Consider the following 19,077-nt stretch of genomic DNA (forward strand, 5'->3'; position numbering starts at 1 on the left):
GCCATTTCCACAAGACCAGCTTTAATGTCAGTCAGGAGAACGAGGAGAAAGCAGAGAATCCATGGACGAGACAAGAAGGAAATTCCAAAACTTCCCCCAAAACTTAAAAAAGGAACGAGCCCAACCCCCACCCCCCGGGCAGCGCCGCTCCCGGACTCTCCGGGCACTGCAGGAGGAGCAGCGGGACTGGGATGATCCACAGGGAGCCCCCAGGGATGCTCACCTCGGGCTGAGCTCGGGATTCATCCCAACCCCGCCCAGAGGACGCGACCGACCGGGAGAAGAATCCGAGAGCGGCGACTTTGGGGTCTCTTTTATTCTAAAACTCTCGGCCTACGGCGGTGGGGATGGAGAGTTCTGGGATGCTCCTTCTGCCACTGAAACCCAGGACTGCAAAGAGGAACAGAGCTGAGAGGGAACCCCGGCGCCAGGAAAAGCCCTGGCGGGCAGCGCTCGGGATGTTTGGGATGCTTCCTTTGGGATTTGCTGCTGCTGCTGCTGCTGCTGGGGGCTTGGACAATCCCAAAAAGTGTCCTGGCCCTCCATCCCTTGTGCAAGTCCCTCTGCAGCTCTCCTGGAGCCCCTTTAGGCCCTGCAAGGGGCTCTGAGGTTTCTCTTGGCCTTCCCTTCCAGGAGAACATTCCCAGCTCTCCCAGCCAGGCAGCTGCTTCCCAGGCTGGAGCCAAACCCCCCCGGGAGGAAAGGACAACAGGAGTCAGGTCCAAGGCGCCTCTCACTCTGGGCAGAGTATATTTAGAATTTATATTTTTATATTATTTTTATATTATTTTAATGCATAGCGAGTTTCTTCTTCTTCTTTTTTTTTTCTTTTTTAATAGATTTTTTTAATAATTTTTTCCCATCATTTTTTTCCAGTATTTTTTTTTCCCCAGTATTCTTTCCCAGTATTTTTTTTCCCCATCTTTTTTTTTTGTTTTTTCTTCCCCCCGGTGCAAACCTGAGCTGTGTCCCTGTTTTCCCTGTGCAGTTTTCCTTCCTCGGGATGGGCACTGTGGTGGGGAGGGGTCAGCAGGCGATTTCCTCCAGCGTCCCCAGCGGGGCCTGCAGGGGCACGGTCACAGTGTGGCTCAGGCTCTCCGAGTGGTTTGGCACTGGATCACAGGTGCTCTGCCGATGGAAAACCGCGGGATGCGTTATCCCGGAGCCGCTGGATGCTCCCGGCCCTCCCACCTTGTCAGAGCCCGAAATGGTTCATGCCTCAAACACGGATGTCAGGTTTGCTCATTACAACAAAATCTGCGTAAAGGAGCTGCAACCACAGAAATCTCCTTGAAAAATGTTGGACTGGGAGTCAAACTGCTGGGATTGGATAAGGGACACCCATCCTTCAGCCACAGAATCCCAGGAGGAACCGGGTTGGGAAAGACCTTTGAGATCATCAAGTCCAACCTGTGACCCAACACCTCCTCACCGACCAAACCACGGCCCCGAGTGCCGCGTCCAGGCTTCGCTGAACCCCCCAGGGACGGCGACTGCCCCCAGCCCCAGGCAGGCCAGTCCAGTGCCCAGTCACTCTTCCAGCGAGGAATGTTTCCTGATGTCCACCCTGAACTTCCCCTGGTGCAGCTCAAGGCTGTGTCCTCTCGTTCAGTCAGGGGTTCCCTGGGAGCAGAGCCCGACCCCCCCGGCTGCAGGCACCTTTCAGGGGGTGTGAGAGAGCCATGAGGCCTCCCCTGAGCCTCCTTTCCTCCAGGCTGAGCAGCCCCAGCTCCCTCAGCCGCTCTTCCCGGGGCGTGTGCTCACCTCAGACCAACAAGGATGAGGCAGAGGAATGCATCTGCCAGCGCCCCGGACACAGCAGAGGCTCTGCCCGGCCTGGTTTGGGGTGGGGGAGAGCAGAGCCCAGCGAGGCCGGGTCTGCACAGCCTCACCCCGAAAGCAGCCGGGCCCCTGGGCTGTGAGTGCAGCCGTGAGCCGGAGCTTGGGGATGGGTTACTGCATCCCTGCTGAGCCAGGCTTTGGGGATGGGTTACTGCATCCCTGCTGAGCCAGGCTTTGGGGATGGGTTACTGCATCCCTGCTAAGCCAGGCTTTGGGGATGGGCTGTTCCAGCCCTGGAGGGCTCCGTGGCACGGCAGGGATGGAAGGGGCAGAGCTCAGCCCCTGCTCACCCCCAGCAGCTGCAGGAGCGGAGTTTTCCAGTGCAGGGGCTCAAGGCTGCTCCGGAGCTGCTGGAGCTGCTGGGCCAGGCCATTCCTTAGGGAACAGCTGGGCCAGGCCATTCCCTTTGGGAACAGCTGGCCAGGCCATTCCCTTTGGAGCAGCTGGGCCAGGCCATTCCTTAGGGAACAGCTGGGCCAGGCCATTCCCTTGGGAACAGCTGGGCCAGGCCATTCCTTAGGGAACAGCTGGGCCAGGCCATTCCCTCTGGGAGCAGCTGGGCCAGGCCATTCCTTAGGGAACAGCTGGGCCAGGCCATTCCCTTGGACAATGATGGGGAAAGCAGCCCCAGCCGTGGCCTCTCCGGGCTCTCCCCATGCCCTGGGTGCTGCTCTCCCTGCCGGCCCTTCCCCGGCTGCTTTGGGCTGAGGCTGTGCAGACCCGGCCTCGCTGGGCTCTGCTCTCCCCACCCCAAACCAGCCCGGGCAGAGCCTCTGCTGCGTCCGGGGCTCTGCTCAGGGACACGGAAGCCCCGTCCTCCCTGACACAAACCGGCCCAGCTGGGGAACCCCCAACCCCCGGGGCCACATCCCTGGGATATTCCCGTGGGAGGCAGCTGAGGGGGTGGCAGAATCCGTCCCAGACCCCCAGGGCCAGAGTCTGTTGTAAGGGACCGTGGCCAACTCCCGTCAGGGAGGTACCTGGGATTTCCCACCTGGCCTGAGCCACATTCACCCTTCGGATTCTGTGCTTTGGGGGGGACCTTCACCACCAAGAGCAGCTGGAGAGGATCAACGGAGCATCCCTGGGATCCATGGATGGGGATCTTTTCCTTATTCTGTCCCTGTCACTCTCTTTCTGTTCCCCCCCCACCTCTTCTCTATTTCTTTCCCTTGCTTTTTCTCTCTGGTCTCTCTCTCTGCCACATTTCCTATCCAATAAACCCCACACTATTGTCATCAGCACTGGGGCTCGTTTGCACCTTAATTCCGGCAGGGGCCAAATTTTCATATATAATTTTATTATATTTTAATAATGGGATCCTGACAATCTTTTCCTGGGAAAAGATTCTGGGATGAGGCTCTTCCCGAAGCTCCAGAGCCCTGGGAAGAGCTCCAGCATCCCCAGGAAATTCCCCCCTCTCCCCTCACCACGTTCTCATCATGGCTCCCGTCCTCTTCCTCTTTTCCAAGAAGGTCCAATAATTTTTCCTTGATCAGCTGCAAAAGGAGGGAGCTGGAGTTAAGGCGGGAAGAGGCTGCAGTGGGATAGGGAGCACTGGGATGCGCTGGGTTTGGGGTGCATTCCAAAGGGTTGGGGGGAGGAGGATGCTCCAAGGGCTGAGCCATGGAAAGGCTGGGAGAGCTGGGAATGGTCACCTGGAGAAGGGAAGGATCCAGGGAGAGCTCCGAGCCCCTGGCAGGGCCTAAAGGGGCTCCAGGAGAGCTGGAGGGGGACTGGGGACAAGGCATGGAGGGACAGGACACAGGGAATGGCTTCCCAGTGCCAGAGGGCAGGGCTGGATGGGATATTGGGAAGGAATTGTTCCCTGGGAGGGTGGGCAGGCCCTGGCACAGGGTGCCCAGAGCAGCTGGGGCTGCCCCTGGATCCCTGGCAGTGCCCAGGCCAGGTTGGACATTGGGGTTGGAGCAGCCTGGGACAGTGGGAGGTGTCCCTGCCAGGGCAGGGCTGGGAATGGATGATCCTTAAGGTCCCTTCCCAACCCAAGCCATTCCAGGATTCTCTTATGAGGAATAAAACCTGCAAAAATTTCATTTTTGGGACACTTTTGGGGTTCAGGAAAAGCTCCCGGCTCCATTTCCCTTCCCAGCCCCCTCATTTTCCTGCTGCTGCAGGATTTGGCTTCCAGGGAAATCCCAGAAAACTTGGGAAGCATTTTACTGGAAAACTTCCACTGGGAGAAAAGAGAAATAAAACCAACAAGAAGGAAGCTGAAATCCTGAAATCCCAAAAAATGGGGTCAGTTCCTATGGAATGTGGATCCTGGCTGGAGCAGGGAAGTGCGGCAGGAATTTGGGACCACGAGGAAGATGGAGCTCAGCAGAAGATCCCAAAAAAGCCTCTTCAGGGTCAATATTTCCCCCAGATTTGGCCAATCCATGAATAAAAATTGGATCTGATTGCTGTCATTCCCAGAATCTCCAGATACTTTGAAAACTCACATTTTTGAGGTGCTGCCCCCCCTTTGTGAAACCCTGAGCAGAGGGGAAAAACCGTGGGGATTTTGGGGAAGTTTGAAGATGTTTTATTCCTTTTCTCCTGGCTGGTGGGGGTTAAATATCCGGGAATGTGAACATCCCCCTGCTGAGACATCCCCAGGGAGCTTCTCTGAGGGTACAAAATGACTTTTAAGCCCAAATAAGAAGTAAAACCTAAAAATAACAGCAAAAATCCCCCACATTGGACAGATTTTATCAGCAGATGCCGAAGAAAGGAGGAAAACAGAGAGGGAAATCCCAAATTAGTGAGGTTTTTTTATGGCCTACTTAGGAAAAATCCCCAAGAAATCCAGGAAAAGGCGAATTTAATGAAAAATTTGGGTATCCAGGCCGAGCTCTAAATTCAGGCTCAGCTTTTGTTGCTCTCTGAGCTTTAGGAATTTTAGGAATTTTCCCGTAGTTTTTATTCCTGGTTGATGGCACCAACGCTGGAGCTGCCCAGGAGGGATTGGGATGGGATTGGGATGGGATTGGGATTGAGATGGGGGAAATTGTCTGAAAATAGGAAAATATGAAGTCAGCATCCCAAAAAAACTGAGCATGAGGGGATCTGAAGCGAGTTCCGAGCTGGGATTTTGGGATGTGACCCTTGCCTGGAACGGGACACGTCAAATCAACAGCCATGGCCAACTCTCACATCCCACAGGAATAAAATCCCTGTTCCCATCCCGGGATGGGGCTGTGGGAGAGCTGGATGGGGCGGGTTGGAAATATGGGATTGGGGAGGGGCTCTGGGATTGCCAGGGAACAGAAAATCCAGGGATTGGGGGTTCCAGGAGTGGGAAATCCAGGGATGAGGGGCAGGAAAGGCAAATCCAGGCGTGAGAGACATCAGAAATCCAGGGATGAGGGGGAAATCCAGGGATGAGGGGGCATCAGGAGTGGCAAAAGCAGGACTGAGGGGCTGCAGGATGGGAAATCCTGGGATAAGGGGCTCCCGGATGGGAAATCTGGGGATGAGGGGCTCCCGGATGGGAAATCCCGGGAAGGGGCTCCAGGATGGGAAATCCTGGGATGAGGGCTCCAGGATGGGAAATCCCAGGATAAGGGGCTCCAGGATGGGAAATCTCGGGATAAGGGGCTGCAGGATGGGAAATCCTGGGATGAGGGGCTCCCGGATGGGAAATCCCGGGATAAGGGGCTCCAGGATGGGAAATCTGGGGATGAGGGGCTCCCGGATGGGAAATCCCGGGATAAGAGGCTCCAGGATGGGAAATCTCGGGATAAGGGGCTCCAGGATGGGAAATCCTGGGATGAGGGCTCCAGGATGGGAGATCTTGGGATAAGAGGCTTCAGTATGGGAAATCCCAGGATAAGGGGCTCCAGGAGTGGGAAATCCTGGGATGAGGGCTCTCGGATGGGAAATCTCGGGATAAGGGGCTCCAGGACGGGAAATCTCGGGATAAGGGGCTCCAGGATGGGAAATCCCGGGACGAGGGCTTCAGGACGGGAAATCCTGGGATAAGGGACTCCAGGATGGGAAATCCTGGGATGAGGGCTCCAGGATGGGAAATCCCGGAATGAGGGGCTCCAGGACGGGAAATCCCAGGATAAGGGGCTCCAGGATGGGAAATCTGGGGATAAGGGGCTCCCGGATGGGACATCCCGCGCTGAGGCGGGGCAGGCCTTACCTCATACAGGTAATCGAAGAGCTCGAGGATGGTGAGGATGCTGGCCCCGATGAACAGCCCCATCTGGCCACCGATGTCACCTGCAGGGGACAGCGCCGTCAGGGCTCCCGGGCACCGCCAGCAGCTGCCATCCCAAAAAAACTGGGAAAAACTCCCCCCGGAGCAGCAGCGTCTCCAACGGCACCGGCGGCATCCCGGGAATGGGCTTGGCCACAGAAATGGTTTTGCTGATGACGAGCCCCGAGCGCTCCAGGCTCGTCCCAGGAATGCCAGATCCCAGTGTGGGGAAGGTGCTGGGAGGGATGAACGTGCCTGGAGCCAAGGAAAACCCCGGTCTGGGAACAGTGGGAAGGGAGATGCGCTGGGGTTTTTGGGAAGCATCTCCTGGCTTCTGCTTGAGTGTCCTGGGGTGGAACATGAGGAGAGGAGATTCCCAGGAATCTGCTGGGAAGGTAACTGGGATGTGGTGCTCAGGGAAGGCAAATCGCATGGATTTTGCTGGAAAACAGCCCTGGATTGACCCCCAGAGCAAAGGCACCCCTGGGGGGGTGGAGTGAGGAAGGGGCCTTTTCCAGGGGTGTCCATGAGACACGGAGAGAGGAAAGGGAAAAAGTTTGGGAGCAAAGTGAGAACCCGGAATGATCCCAGGGATGTGCTGGATTTACACCACACGGAATCACCTGGAGGTTTTGAGCCTGGGCAAAAGATTCTGGGATGAGGCTCTTCCCGAAGCTCCAGAGCCTTGGGAATGAGGGTCCTACGAGGGGCAAATGGGGTTTGGGTCAGAGAGGCTCCAGCAGCCTCCTCTTCCTCCTCGGAATTCCTGGAAAAGCCCCAGGAGGTGCAGAAGGGCTCCTGAGGGGGCATTTGGCAGGGCCACCCACGTGGGGTGACACGGGGACACCTCCAGCCCCAGGGGTGACCCAGCTCCAGCTTCCCAAGGTGCTGAGCACTCCCAGCATTCCAGAGGCATCCAGGGATTTGGGGCAGCTCAGGGAGGCTGCAGGGCTGGCGGGGGCTCACGCCCACCCCAAACCCAGCGGGGCCAACCCCAAATCTGCAGCTGGGACCCCAAAGCTGGAGCTGGGACCCCAAATCTGCAGCTGGGACCCCAAAGCTGGAGCTGGGACCCCAAAGCTGGAGCTGCTTCAGGGCTGAGCAGTTCTGGGTCTCCTGTGGCTCCTCCATGAGGCTTCCAAAGGCCAAGAGCTCAGGCCTGGCTGGATTTGGAGCAGGGATGAGGTGATGGGAGATGGTTTTGGGATGTCCTCCCCCCCCACACTGCCCAGGGGGCACCACAGGGAGCAGAACCCCCAAAACTGGGGTGCCACGAGCAGGCAGGGATGGAGCAGCACCTTCCCTGCGGCTCCTCCATGAGGCTTCCAAAGGCCAAGAGCTCAGGCCCGGTTGGAAAGGACGGATTTGGAGCAGGGACGAGGTGACGGGAGATGGTTTTGGGATGTCCCCCGCACCCTGCACCACAGAGAGCACCCAGCACCCACCCAGCCCCAAAATCCCCAAAAATTGGGGTGCTGGGAGCAGGCAGGGATGGAGCAGCTCCAGAACCTTCCACAAACACATGGAGTATCCATGGGGACATTCCTGGGATGCCGTGGTGGGGTGAGGGAAGTGCAGACGGGGCCTTGCTGGGGGTTTCAAGGCTGTGGACCCCTCCCAGACTAGTAGAGACCCCAAACTGGTCCCAGTGCCCCCTCACCAAGTAAGGCTGCCACTTCATAGGCTTTCTTCTGCTCAATGGTCTCGTAGTTGAGTGCTTCAAAAAAAATGTCCAGCACGAGAATGTTCTCTCTGTGGGAACGGGAAAAGCGTCAGCCCAGGAGCCACTGGTGCCTCAATCCTTCAGGATAAGGGAAAAATGGGATTTTGGGGCTTTATTCCCCTCTTTGTCCGGATTGTTCCTCTCCCTGGGGTCCTCAGAACCCACAGAACCTGGAGCTGGTGCAGAGCAGGAGCTCAGGGCACCCTGAGGGCTCTGGGAGCCTTTGGAGCAGCTGGAAAAGGTTTCCTCAGGATTCCTCAGGATCTTGGATCTAACTTGGATGGGAATTCTTCTCTTGGATGGTGATTCCCGCCTGGGAGGGTGGGCAGGCCCTGGCACAGGGTGCCCAGAGCAGCTGGGGCTGCCCCTGGATCCCTGGCAGTGCCCAGGCCAGGCTGGACATTGGGGCTGGGAGCAGCCTGGGACAGTGGGAGGTGTCCCTGCCATGGCAGGGGTGGCACTGGAGGGGCTTTGAGGTCCCTCCCAACCCAAACCATTCCGTGATTCCGTGATTCCATGAAGCAGAATCCAAAGGATCTGGAGCAGCTCTCCCTTCCCACACGTGGCAACCACATGCCCAAGGCCAGGAGAGCTCCACGGCCGTGGCTGCCTGAGGACCACAGTCCAGAGACACAAATCTCCAGCAGGACCAGCAAATCTGGGAATTTCTGCACTTTTTTGGCGGGAATGGAGGATTCCCATGAGGCCAATCCTTGGGAAGGGACTCAGGTTGTTCTGCTGAGAAGGAAACAGCCTCATCTCTTCCAGGTGTTCACTCTGCTCTTCCCTGGAGGACCTCCCTGTGCTGGGGATGGATCAGCCAGGACCCGGCGTTTCCCAGACATTCCCCCCAAAACCCAAAGGAATTCAGCTCCTCCCCCACTCACGAGATGTATTTTTCTGACTTGTTGAACTTCTTCTCCAGGTACTTGGCCGAGGTCTTGCTGGGGATCTTGACCATGGAGAGCTCCTTGTTGTACCTGGTGAGGTTACAGGGGGTCCTGCAGATGCAGTAACTGCTGTCCTTCTCCGCCAGGAGACCTGCGGGGGGCAGCCATGGAGCTCACGGAGCGGGGACACGGGGCAGGGAGGGATCCCATGGATCAGGGAGGGATCCCATGGAGCAGGGACACGGGGCAGGGAGGGATCCCATGGAGCAGGGACACAGAGAAGGGTGGAATCCCACGGATAAGGGACCAGGGATAGAGCTCATGGATCAGGGACATGGAGCAGGGCGGGAGCAGAGATTTTCCCTCCCAGAAAGGCGCCAGGGGGCCACTCCTGGCCGTTCCTCTCCCAGTTCATCCCAGTTCTCACCACCCTGGACAGGCCTCTTGCTGGAGGCCACCCTCTGCTACCAACAGCAGCTTGGGGAACTCATGACTGAGTGTCCTAAATCCAGACCTGGAATGGTCCCTCCATCCCAATCCCAAACCCAACCCCAGCCCCAGAGGGGCTCCCGGGGCTCCGCTGATCCCGAAGGTTTCTGTGCCTCATGGAGAACCAGCAGAAACTTCACCCCAGGGTACATCCAGCACTTCCCAGCACCCAGGGTCTAATCCCAGCCCCTCTCCAGGCTGCAGATCCCCTGGAATTCCCCTGGATCCAGGGATCCTCCGGTACTCACTGAGTGCGGGCTCTGCGCATTCCTTGTACTGCTCCGGGGTGCAGAAGGGAGCGTCCCCTGCAGGGACAGGACAAAGGCATCACAGGGGGACACCGGGCTCTCCACGGGGACCCAGGGACCTCCCCGCAGCCGGGTGCCCCCGCTGTCCCCACCTCTGCCTGCCACAGGGGCCTGTTCCTGTGGGAGCTGCTGGGAACAGCACCCGGGGTGGCACCGGGGCTAAAAGAGGTGGGATTTGATGATTCTGGAGGGCCCAGGACTCTCTTCCATGGCTTGTCCCTATTTCACAGGGAATCCTGGAATACCCTGAGCTGGAAGGGACCCCTGGGATCAGCCAGTCCCACCCTGGCCCTGCCCAGACACCCCAACAACCCCACCCTGGGCATCCCTGGCAGCGCTGTCCCAGCGCTCCTGCAGCTCTGGCAGCCTCGGGGCCGGGACCATTCCCTGGGGAGCCTGGGCAGTGCCCAGCACCCTCTGGGGGAAGAGCCTTTCCCTGATCTCCATCCCAAACCCCCTGGAACAGCTCCAGCCATTCCCTGGGTGCTGTCCCTGTCCCAGGGAGCAGAGATCGGAGCTGCCCCTCCTGTCCCCTCCTGAGGACATTGAGGAGCTCACTGAGGTCTCCCCTCAGCCTCCTCTGGACATTCCGAGTGCCCTCAGCTGCTCCCCATCCTCGTGTCCCTCCTTTGGACCCTCTCTGGTTCTTTGATGTCTCTTTGATTTTGCGGTGCCCAAAACTGCCCCAGCACTCGAGGAGAGGCCGCCCCAGCCCAGAGCAGGGACAATCCCTCCCTCTCTCCCCTCCGCTGTCCCTGCTGTCCCCAGCAAAGGGATGGCCCTGCCGGCCCCAGGGCGCTGCTGCCTCAGGTCCGGCCTGTCCCAATCACCGGGAGCACCCTGCTTCCCTCAGGCCCCCCCGCGCCTCCAGCCCAGCCCCAGCCGTCCCCAGGTGTCCCTGTCCCTGTCCTGGCATGTGCCCCGTCCCCCCAGCCCAGCCCCAGCCGTCCCCAGGTGTCCCCACTGTGCCATCCCCACCTGGCATGTGCACCATCCTGCAGTTGCAGTTCTCCACGATGTACCGAGTCTCGCAGTCGATCCTGCAGGCCGTGACGCTGTACACCGGGAAAAAGGCCAGCCCCAGCTCCGGGGAGCGGCACTCACCCCACGGCGGGGGCAGGTACGTCAGCTGGGGACAGGAATGGGACAGGAGAGTCAGCTGGGGACAGGGACATCAGCTGGGGACAGGGGTGGGAGAGGGACAGGACAGGGATGGGGACGGGGACAGGGGCAGGACAGGGACAGGGCAGGGAGAGGGCAGGATGGGGACAGGGACAGGGCAGGGACGGGGCAGGGAGAGGGCAGGATGGGGACAGGGACAGGGCAGGGACGGGGCAGGACAGGGGCTGTTGCAGGACATCACGGGAGCTCCTCTGTCGGGGGCAGCCGCTGCAACCCCTCAGGGCATTCCCCCCCTCCCAGGAGCTCCCCGATCCCTGGGATAACTGACTCGGGACAAGCTGTCCCTGAGGCGTTATCCCGGTGCCACGGGGCTGGCCCTCCCGGGTGACACTGAAGGTCTTGGTGTGGGAGCAGCTGTGGAAGGAGCAGCGGGAATTTCTGCCTGGGAAAAACTCCACCAAAACCTCCCCAAGCAGGAAAATCTTCTCCCATTCCCTGGAAATTTGTGGAGTGTTCTCCCAGCGGCTGCTCCCAGCTCGGCACGAGAATCCCTGGGGTTAATCCAAGGGAATCCATCCCTGAGAGCTCCCGGGAATCCCTTCCTGGGACAAACTGGGACTGAAACCTTGGGAAAAGCCTCTCCATCCAGAGCCTTGATCCCATGGAACTGCTGAGCTCAGTTCAGACACCTGAATTCCTGCTCTCTGTGGCACTGGAGCTGCTGGAATACGGGAGAGGCACCCCGAGGAGCCAGGAGCGGGATGGATGGAGCAATCCCAGCCCTCAGCCATGGAAAGAATTAATGGGAGAGGCTGAGTTGGGTTTGATCCCTGTGCCTGCAGCCCCTCCAGATCCTCCTCCTAGGGGAATCCTGAGGGGATCCCTGTCCTTTCTCCCAGATGATCCCAGTTTGGGGTCGGCGGGAGGGACCTCCGGATGTGGAGCTGCCCCCCAGGGCGGGAACAAACCCCAGCAAAGCAGCAGGAAAAGCAGAAAAAGGCAGCAGGAACATCCCTGCCCTCGGATCCCGCAGGAATTCTGCTCCCTGGCAGCTTCCCAAGGGCTCCTCCTCCCGCTCCTGCTCGGAGAAATCCAAATCCAGCCTCTAATTGAGGGCGACAAACTCCCGGCCTGGCCCTTTTGCAGTCGTTAATTATTAATTAATGAATTAAACGCTTTCCCAACCCTCCTGATCCCGGCTTTCTCTGGGATTACCGGGATCACTTCCCAGCTGGCAGGTGCTAAAAGGGGAAGGAAAGAAAATCAATGTGACTCCTTGGAAGCTGGATGGATCCTGCTTGTTCCAAACGCCCGGAGAAGAGGGGATGAGCTTGGAAAACCCGGAGGGAAGAGATGCCAGGGGCGGGGCAGGATCGGCTCTGCCACAGCCTTTTCCACATTCCTGCCTTTCCAGAGCCTGCCAGGAGCTGCCAGCATCGGCCTGCAGCCACAGAGGTCATTCCCTACATTAATGGGAAGTGCTATCCCTGATTTCCCTGCTGTGTGTCCTGGGTTGCGGTGTATTCTACTCCCATCCTCATGAGCTGTTGAAATCAGGTGGGGCAGTGTTTCCTTGCCTCCTCCCCCCAGACTAGCTTGCTGTTAATGGCCCATCATTGTCCTGCCGCATGACTCAGAGATAACTCTCTCTGGACTATCTTCTGTTAATGAGCCTAATCAACACTTGGCCTCATGACTCATCACCCCATTGTGAGATGCTCCACCCAGAGGGAGGAACCAAGCATCCCATCGTGGATATAAGCTGAGGCTGAACACCAGAGAGAACCCTTCCACTGGATTTCCAGAGGACAGGAGCTACACAGCCACCACTGGACCTTCTGAGGAAGAGCAGACCCTTTTTTCTACAGGATCACCGCTTCAGAGGACTGCAGCCACCATTCTACCACACTGCTACCACCACCCTGCCTAACAGGGACTCAGGTTGTATCTTGACTCTGTCAGTTTGAACCAGTGGTTTCTTTTAATTTATCCTTTTCTTTAATTTCCCCATTAAATTGTAATTCTGACTTGGTATCTCCCACTGGTTTGTTTTCACACTCGTACGCTGTTCCATCTTCTCAGCCAGGGAAATGTGCTGGGGATGATCCTGGCACATCCTGGGACAGCTTCATAAACTCCTGGAATATCCTGAGCTGGGAGGATCCTGCAAGGATGGAGTCCTGCCCCGGCTCTGCCCAGGATCCCGACAACCCCACCCTGGGCATCCCTGGCAGCGGTGCCCAAATGCTCCCGGAGCTCTGGCACCCTCGGGAATGTCCCCATTCCCTGGGGAGCCTGGGCAGTGCCAGAACCTGTTCCTGCCCCATGTCCCTCTGGCTCTGGGATGGATCTGGCACCGATTCCTGCCTCCCCCACACGTGGCTGATGCCACCAAGCTCCAGCAATCCCAAGGAAGGATCCAACCCCTCCCTGAACATCTCAACCCCACCCGGGCTGGGTTTTCTTTGTTCCCAATGAAACCACAACTGGAACCCTCTGTTCCTTAACGAGACCCTAAACAGCAGCAAATCCATGGAATTCCCATCCCAGAACCCTCCGTTCCTTAACGAGACCCTAAACAGCAGCAAATCCATGGAATTCCCATCCCAGAACCCTCCGTTCCTTACTGAGACCCCAAACAGCAGCAAATCCATGGAATTCCCATCCCAGAACCCTCTGTTCCTTGATGAGAACCCAAACAGCAGCAAATCCATGGAATTCCCATCCCAGAGCTCTCTGTTCCTTGATGAGAACCCAAACAGCAGCAAATCCATGGAATTCCCATCCCAGAGCTCTCTGCTTCTTGATGAGAACCCAAACAGCAGCAAATCCATGGAATTCCCATCCCAGGCAGCTCCAGCCCTTGTGGAATGCTGGAAACCCCGAGCAGCCAGGGCTGGCTGATCCCAGCTCCTGGTTAACAGTGTCCAGTTAACAGAATTGTCTGTTCCCACATCCAGCCCCTTTCCCATCCCGGCTGTTCCTTTCCATGTGCTCCCTTCCTGAGGAATTGGTTTTAAGGGATGAATTTAACCCTTCCAGCCCCAGGGAGCTCCCCCAGAGCAGAACTCGGGGCTGTTACAGAGCTCACGAGTGCCCAGGGAAACGTGGGATTTGGGAGCTCCAGGATCCTGCTTTGCAAATCCAGCAGGAACGGCAGCACTGAAACCTCCTGGAGATCCATGAGGAGTCCAGGGAGCCCCTCCGGAGCCTCATCCCAGCTTTGCTCCCACTCCTGCTCCCCCTGGATGAGCCGGGCCGGTGGCTCCGGTGCAAACTCAGCCTCAAATTCCCAATGACATGGAATGAGGGAATTATAAAGGTTGGAAAAGCCCTCTGAGATTGAGTCCGGCTGTTCCCTGGCACCACTGCCCCACGACCCCAGAGGTTGCATCCACCCCGGTTAAATCCCCCCGGGATGGGGATTCCCACTGCCCTGCTCCAACAACCTCTGCCTCTCCCTCCGCTCATTCCCTAGGCGCATCCAGAGGGAGCCAGGCCCTTCCCCCCATTCTCCCGGGCAGTTCTGGCTGGATTTGTTGGACCCAATTCCCAAACCCTACGGAGGTGCCCGGTTTGGGGGCGGTTGGACTCTGAGGTTTCCCTGTCCTCACTTTCCCACCTTTTTATAAAATCCTCTTTCCCAGAGGGCACAGGGGGAGCTGGAAACCCAAACCATTCCCTCATCCTCGGATCCCACGGTTCTTCCCGACCTCCCTTCCTGATCTCTGCCTCATCCCATCCCTTCCCTCCAAACCCCTTTTCCTTTGCATCTGTTCCCAATTCCTTCCCAACTCTGTTTTCCAACCAAAACCCCTCCCCTGCCCTACGAATCCAAGGTTTTCTTCCACCTCCTGTTCCAGCTGCTCCTGTGCCACGAAGGCTTTGTGGGGTTGGTTTCATGGGATCTCCTGCTGGAATTAATCTAGAATTTCAGGATAAACGGGAGGGAATCCACGGGGAGAGTTTGTGGGATGGAGGGAAACAGAGAAATCAGGGGGTGAACGTTTTTCCAGGAGAGGTCAGACCGTGGGTGGGAGAAAATGCTCGGAGCAAGGGTTGGGAAGCGCAAATCCATGGAATTATGGGATGGTTTGGGTTGGGAGGGACATTAAAGCTCATCCAGCTCCAACCCCTGGGACACCTCCCACTGTCCCAGGCTGCTCCCAGCCCCAATGTCCAGCCTGGCCTGGGCACTGCCAGGGATCCAGGGGCAGCCCCAGCTGCTCTGGGCACCCTGTGCCAGGGCCTGCCCACCCTCCCAGGGAACAATTCCTGCCCAATCTCCCATCCAGCCCTGCCCTCTGGCACTGGGATCCATTCCCTGTGTCCTGTCCCTCCAGCCCGTGTAAAATGCCACCTCGAACATGGGAAATGTTCTTTGATTCCTCCCAGTTCCCAAATCCCAGTGCTCCCCCCTGACTGGGAATTGGGGTTTCCACGTCATCACTGCCAGCTCCCAATCCCATTTTCCTGCCTCTCAAATCCCACTCTGGATCTGCAGCTCCTGCTGCTCTCTATCCCATAAAACTTCCGCACACAGCATTGCTCCAGCTCGGACCCGGGGCTTCACTGCAGCCTCTGGAATCTTTGTGGCCAAGCTGGCAGGAATTGCCCTTTTCCTGGTGTTTTCCATCCCCCCTGAATGCCCTGTGCAGCTCTGCTGGGAAGTCCAATCCCATTCCTGACAGAAGAGGTCTGGGTGATGCTGGGATGCTGCAAAAACCAGCCAAGAAAAGGGGAAGGAAGGAGGAATTTCTCTTTTTCCACGGGATCAGCCCTTAAAAATGTGGATTTTGGTGTGTCCGTCCAAGCCTTGGTGCCACGGTCAGGGAAAAGGGGAATAGCGCAGGGATAGCGCAGCTTCCCAAGGTCTGGAGGGGCAGATCCCAACACCAGGCTCACCTGAAAGTGCCAGGAAAGGGGAAAAATGGAAGGGAATCCATCCAAATCGGAGCGCTGGGAGCTGAAAGGAAATTCCCAATTCCAGGGGGTCCTGGCCTGCCTTGGGATCCCTCTGGAGGTGCTGGATCCTCCCCTGTGCCAGCTCCTGCCCAGCTCCCATCCACGAGCACACAAACCCCATCCATCCGCTCAGGAATTGCCATGAAAATGCTCCCGGAGATCCCTGAGCATCCCTGTGGGAGCCACGGCTGGGATGGGACCGTGGGGGGTCATCCCATGGGAAATGGGGTGAGAGCCCACGGCAGCAGCTCCGGGCCCCCGGATCCATGGGAACCATTCCAGCTCCTTCCCCTCTGCACTCGGGCCCAGAGCGGCATCCAGGGGGATTTTCCAGCCTCCTCCCTCTGGAGTCTCCTGTTTTGATTCCAATCATCCACCGGATGCTGCCCCTGCTTTCCTTGGGGAACTTCAGGGATCGCTCCAGTCTGAGATCTCATGGAATCCTGGAATGGTTTGGGCTGGGCAGGACCTTAAACCCATCCAGCTCCAACCCCTGGGACACCTCCCACTGTCCTGGCTGCTCCCAGCCCCAATGTCCAGCCTGGCCTTGGGCACTGCCAGGGATCCAGGGGCAGCCCCAGCTGCTCTGGGAATTCCAGCCCAGCCCCTCCCCACCCTCCCAACCAGGAATTCCCTATTCCCAAGATCCCATCCAGCCCTGCCCTCTGGCAGTGGGAAGCCATTCCCTGTCCCTCCGGCCTTTGGAAATGTTCCCTCTCCATTTTTCCTGCAGTTCTTTCAGGTCCTGGAAGGTCACAGTCTAGTCACCCTCGGTGTCCCCTCCAGGCTGGACAATCCCGCTTTTTTTAGCCAGGAAAATCTCCCTTGGCCATGAGTCCAGGGGCAGCTTGGCCTCTTTGACCTCTCCACCACTTTTCATGGACAAATCTCTGGCTGGAATTGCTTTTGGGGGGGTTTTTGTTGCTGACTCAGCATTTCCAACCCCGGCCCTGCCAGGTCCCTCCGAGGTCACTCCTGAATCAACTCCCAAAGTGGGAAATGCATCCCAAAAGGGTCTCCCCGCAGGACCCGTGAGCTCAGCCACTGCAGGAGGAGGAGGAAAAGCTGATTTAATTCCCATTAATTCCCGTTTTTCCAGCCCAAGAGCTCCCTGTGAAGGGAGATTTAATGAGATCCCAGCCATGGAGCCAGAGCTGGCCTGGACAGGGGGATTTGGGGAAGCTCTGAAAAACCAGGATTTATCCCCCGGTCCCAAGATGTGAATCCTCACTGGGGCCGAGCAGGTGCCCCTATGGAAAAGCAGGAATTCAGGCAGCAAAACCCAGGGAATGCTCAGATTTCCAGAGTGGGATGGGGAAGGGAGGGAGAGCTTTGAGCTGGGTCACAGGGAATGGAATTCCAGGAATTCCAGAGCCAGGAATGAACCCCCCAACACCCTGAATTCTGTCCCACAGAGGATCCACAGCTCCCCCCATCCCAAATCTTCCTGACTCCACACTTTTTATCCCTGCAAAAAGAGCTTTTAAATCCTGGAGGCTGCTCTGAGCTGGGGGATGGGAAACGAACTCCCCTTTATCTTTATCCCTGTTTTTTTCCGGCTGCAGGATCATTTCTTTTATGGCCCAGGGTGTAAAACTCCGGGGTCAGGACCCCAATAACTGCCTGGGCTCAGTCCCTGGCGGATTTTCCTGGAGCTTTTCCACCTTTGGCTCTGGTTTATTAAAGGAGCAGCACAGATGGAGAGCTTTAGCTGGAGGAAGCCAGACTGAACCAGGGATTGGGATAAAAGCTGCACATCGGGAAGGTGGGGGAAGCCCAGAAAGTCCCCGAGGGATAATTAATTAGAGGAGGTTGTTAATGGCTGTAATTAGGTTAAAAATGACTTTCTGGGAACAGGGATTGGGGTGGGAGCTGAATGCCGGAGATCCCTCCAGCTCTCCTGGGAAAAGGCTTTGGAGCCCTCAGAGGATTTCAAACCAGTCAGAAAATCCCAGGAATGAGCCCTTCCCTCTCCCAGCAGCAAAACTCTGACAAAATCCACGGAAAAAGGGAAACCCTGGAGCTGAAAGTCCCAAAATCTGTTCTGTCCTCAGCCCCTCCCATGTGGAAGGGGCATGTGGGGCTTTGGGGAGGGATGTTCTCCCGACTGGAATTCTCCGTTTTCAATGGAAACTCTGGGATGGGGAAGGTTTCCAGCTGCTGCAGCAAAGCCCCGGAATTGCCCCAATTTAACCCAAAGTCCTGGAGATCCCCTCCGCAGGCTCCAGCTCCCAAATCTTCGCCAGGATGGGATTTTTAAGGAAGACAAATCTTCTCCATCACTGCTGGAGCTGCCAGGTGGGGCCAGCTCCAGGAGCTGTTCCCAAAATCTTTGAGCATCAGGCACCACACAATGCCCTGTCCGGCCCTTCCCATCCCTGCCCTTCCCATCCCTGCCCTTCCCATCCCTGCCCATCCATCCCTGCCCATCCATCCCTGCCCATCCATCCCTGCCCATCCATCCCTGGCCTCCCTGCCCATCCATCCCTGCCCATCCATCTCTGCCCATCCATCCCTGCCCATCCCTGGCCATCCATCCCTGTCCAGCTGGGGGGAAGAATTATTCCACTGGCTTTTTTCCATGTGCCTGAGGAGGATCTGGGGTCAATCCCCTCATCCCTCCCTCCCTCCCTCCCTCTATCCATCCATCGCTCCATCCATCCCTCCATCCCTCCCTGTGGATGTGTCTCTGCTGGTTTCCAGGGAAGCCGGTGATTCCGAGGTATCCCAGCAGAGTTTCTCATAAATCCCATGGATATTTTGGTGTCATCTGGAAGATTCCCACTGTTCTCCATCAGGAAACTCTCTCCTCCTGCCTCTTTCTCTACCCTTGGAATGTGTTTTCCTGGGAAAACCCCAGCGGGTTGGACAGGACCCAACACTCAGAGCTGCTGCGGCTCAACTCCAACCACGGAAGAGCAAAGCAGGGAAGTCACCAGGGATGAAATCCCTCCTGGAGCTGGAATTACTGTGGGACTTTGGGGAACTGCGGGAATGCAGGACTGCGGGACCGCATGGGAAATAACCTGGAAAAGCTGCCCCCATCCCAGGAAGTTTGAAGCAAGGCATCAAAAACCTGTCAACGACGGGGATGCATCCAAGGGGCATCAATCATGGAGAAGGAACCTTTCCCACGGAGCCCTGGAGGGATCCTGGGCTGGAACGGGAATTTGGGACTTACCCTCTGCTCCTGGGTGGCCACAAAGGTCTGGAATCCGGGGGCCACCCCAAATCCCAGCTCCTGGACAAAGGGAGGCTCGGACTGGCTGTGGATCTGCACTTTGACTCCGGCCTCGAACGTCGTCTCCTCTGGAAGAGAAGGGGGAGGTTAAGGAGCTCCAGAACAGCTGGAATGTTCCCGCCTGGATGATCGGATCTCTGAGATCTGAGGGAGGAAATCCAGCAGCAGGATTTGCTGGGAGCAGCCCACTCCCGGGCCTCATCCCAAATCACCTCCCATCGGCACCAGGAGCATCCCGGCTCCTGATCCCAGCGGCTCCAGCCTGGGCTGAACTTCCAAGGAAGAGAAAC

The 19,077-nt window shown here is 57.5% G+C and overlaps 1 protein-coding gene across 3 annotated transcripts in view; it reads right to left on the reverse strand.

Annotated features, from left to right (window-relative positions):
- The window catches only part of LOC125330980 (acid-sensing ion channel 2), a 392,135-nt gene continuing 373,058 nt past the window's right edge, over positions 1-19,077 (reverse strand). For 2 of the 3 annotated variants that reach the window (XM_048314765.1, XM_048314778.1), the window contains exons 3-10: positions 18,728-18,855; positions 10,438-10,588; positions 9,400-9,456; positions 8,660-8,813; positions 7,710-7,801; positions 5,993-6,072; positions 3,273-3,341; positions 1-1,128 (exon numbers count right to left, since the gene is read on the reverse strand). In XM_048314765.1, the coding sequence (XP_048170722.1) occupies positions 1,027-1,128; positions 3,273-3,341; positions 5,993-6,072; positions 7,710-7,801; positions 8,660-8,813; positions 9,400-9,456; positions 10,438-10,588; positions 18,728-18,855 (833 nt within the window). In that variant the 3' untranslated portion in view covers positions 1-1,026. The remainder of the gene's footprint in view (positions 1,129-3,272; positions 3,342-5,992; positions 6,073-7,709; positions 7,802-8,659; positions 8,814-9,399; positions 9,457-10,437; positions 10,589-18,727; positions 18,856-19,077) is intronic. The other variant, XR_007205808.1, reaches the window with a different exon arrangement.

This window comes from Corvus hawaiiensis, chromosome 1, assembly GCF_020740725.1.
Source record: "Corvus hawaiiensis isolate bCorHaw1 chromosome 1, bCorHaw1.pri.cur, whole genome shotgun sequence".
In the NCBI taxonomy this organism is placed as follows: domain Eukaryota; kingdom Metazoa; phylum Chordata; class Aves; order Passeriformes; family Corvidae; genus Corvus; species Corvus hawaiiensis.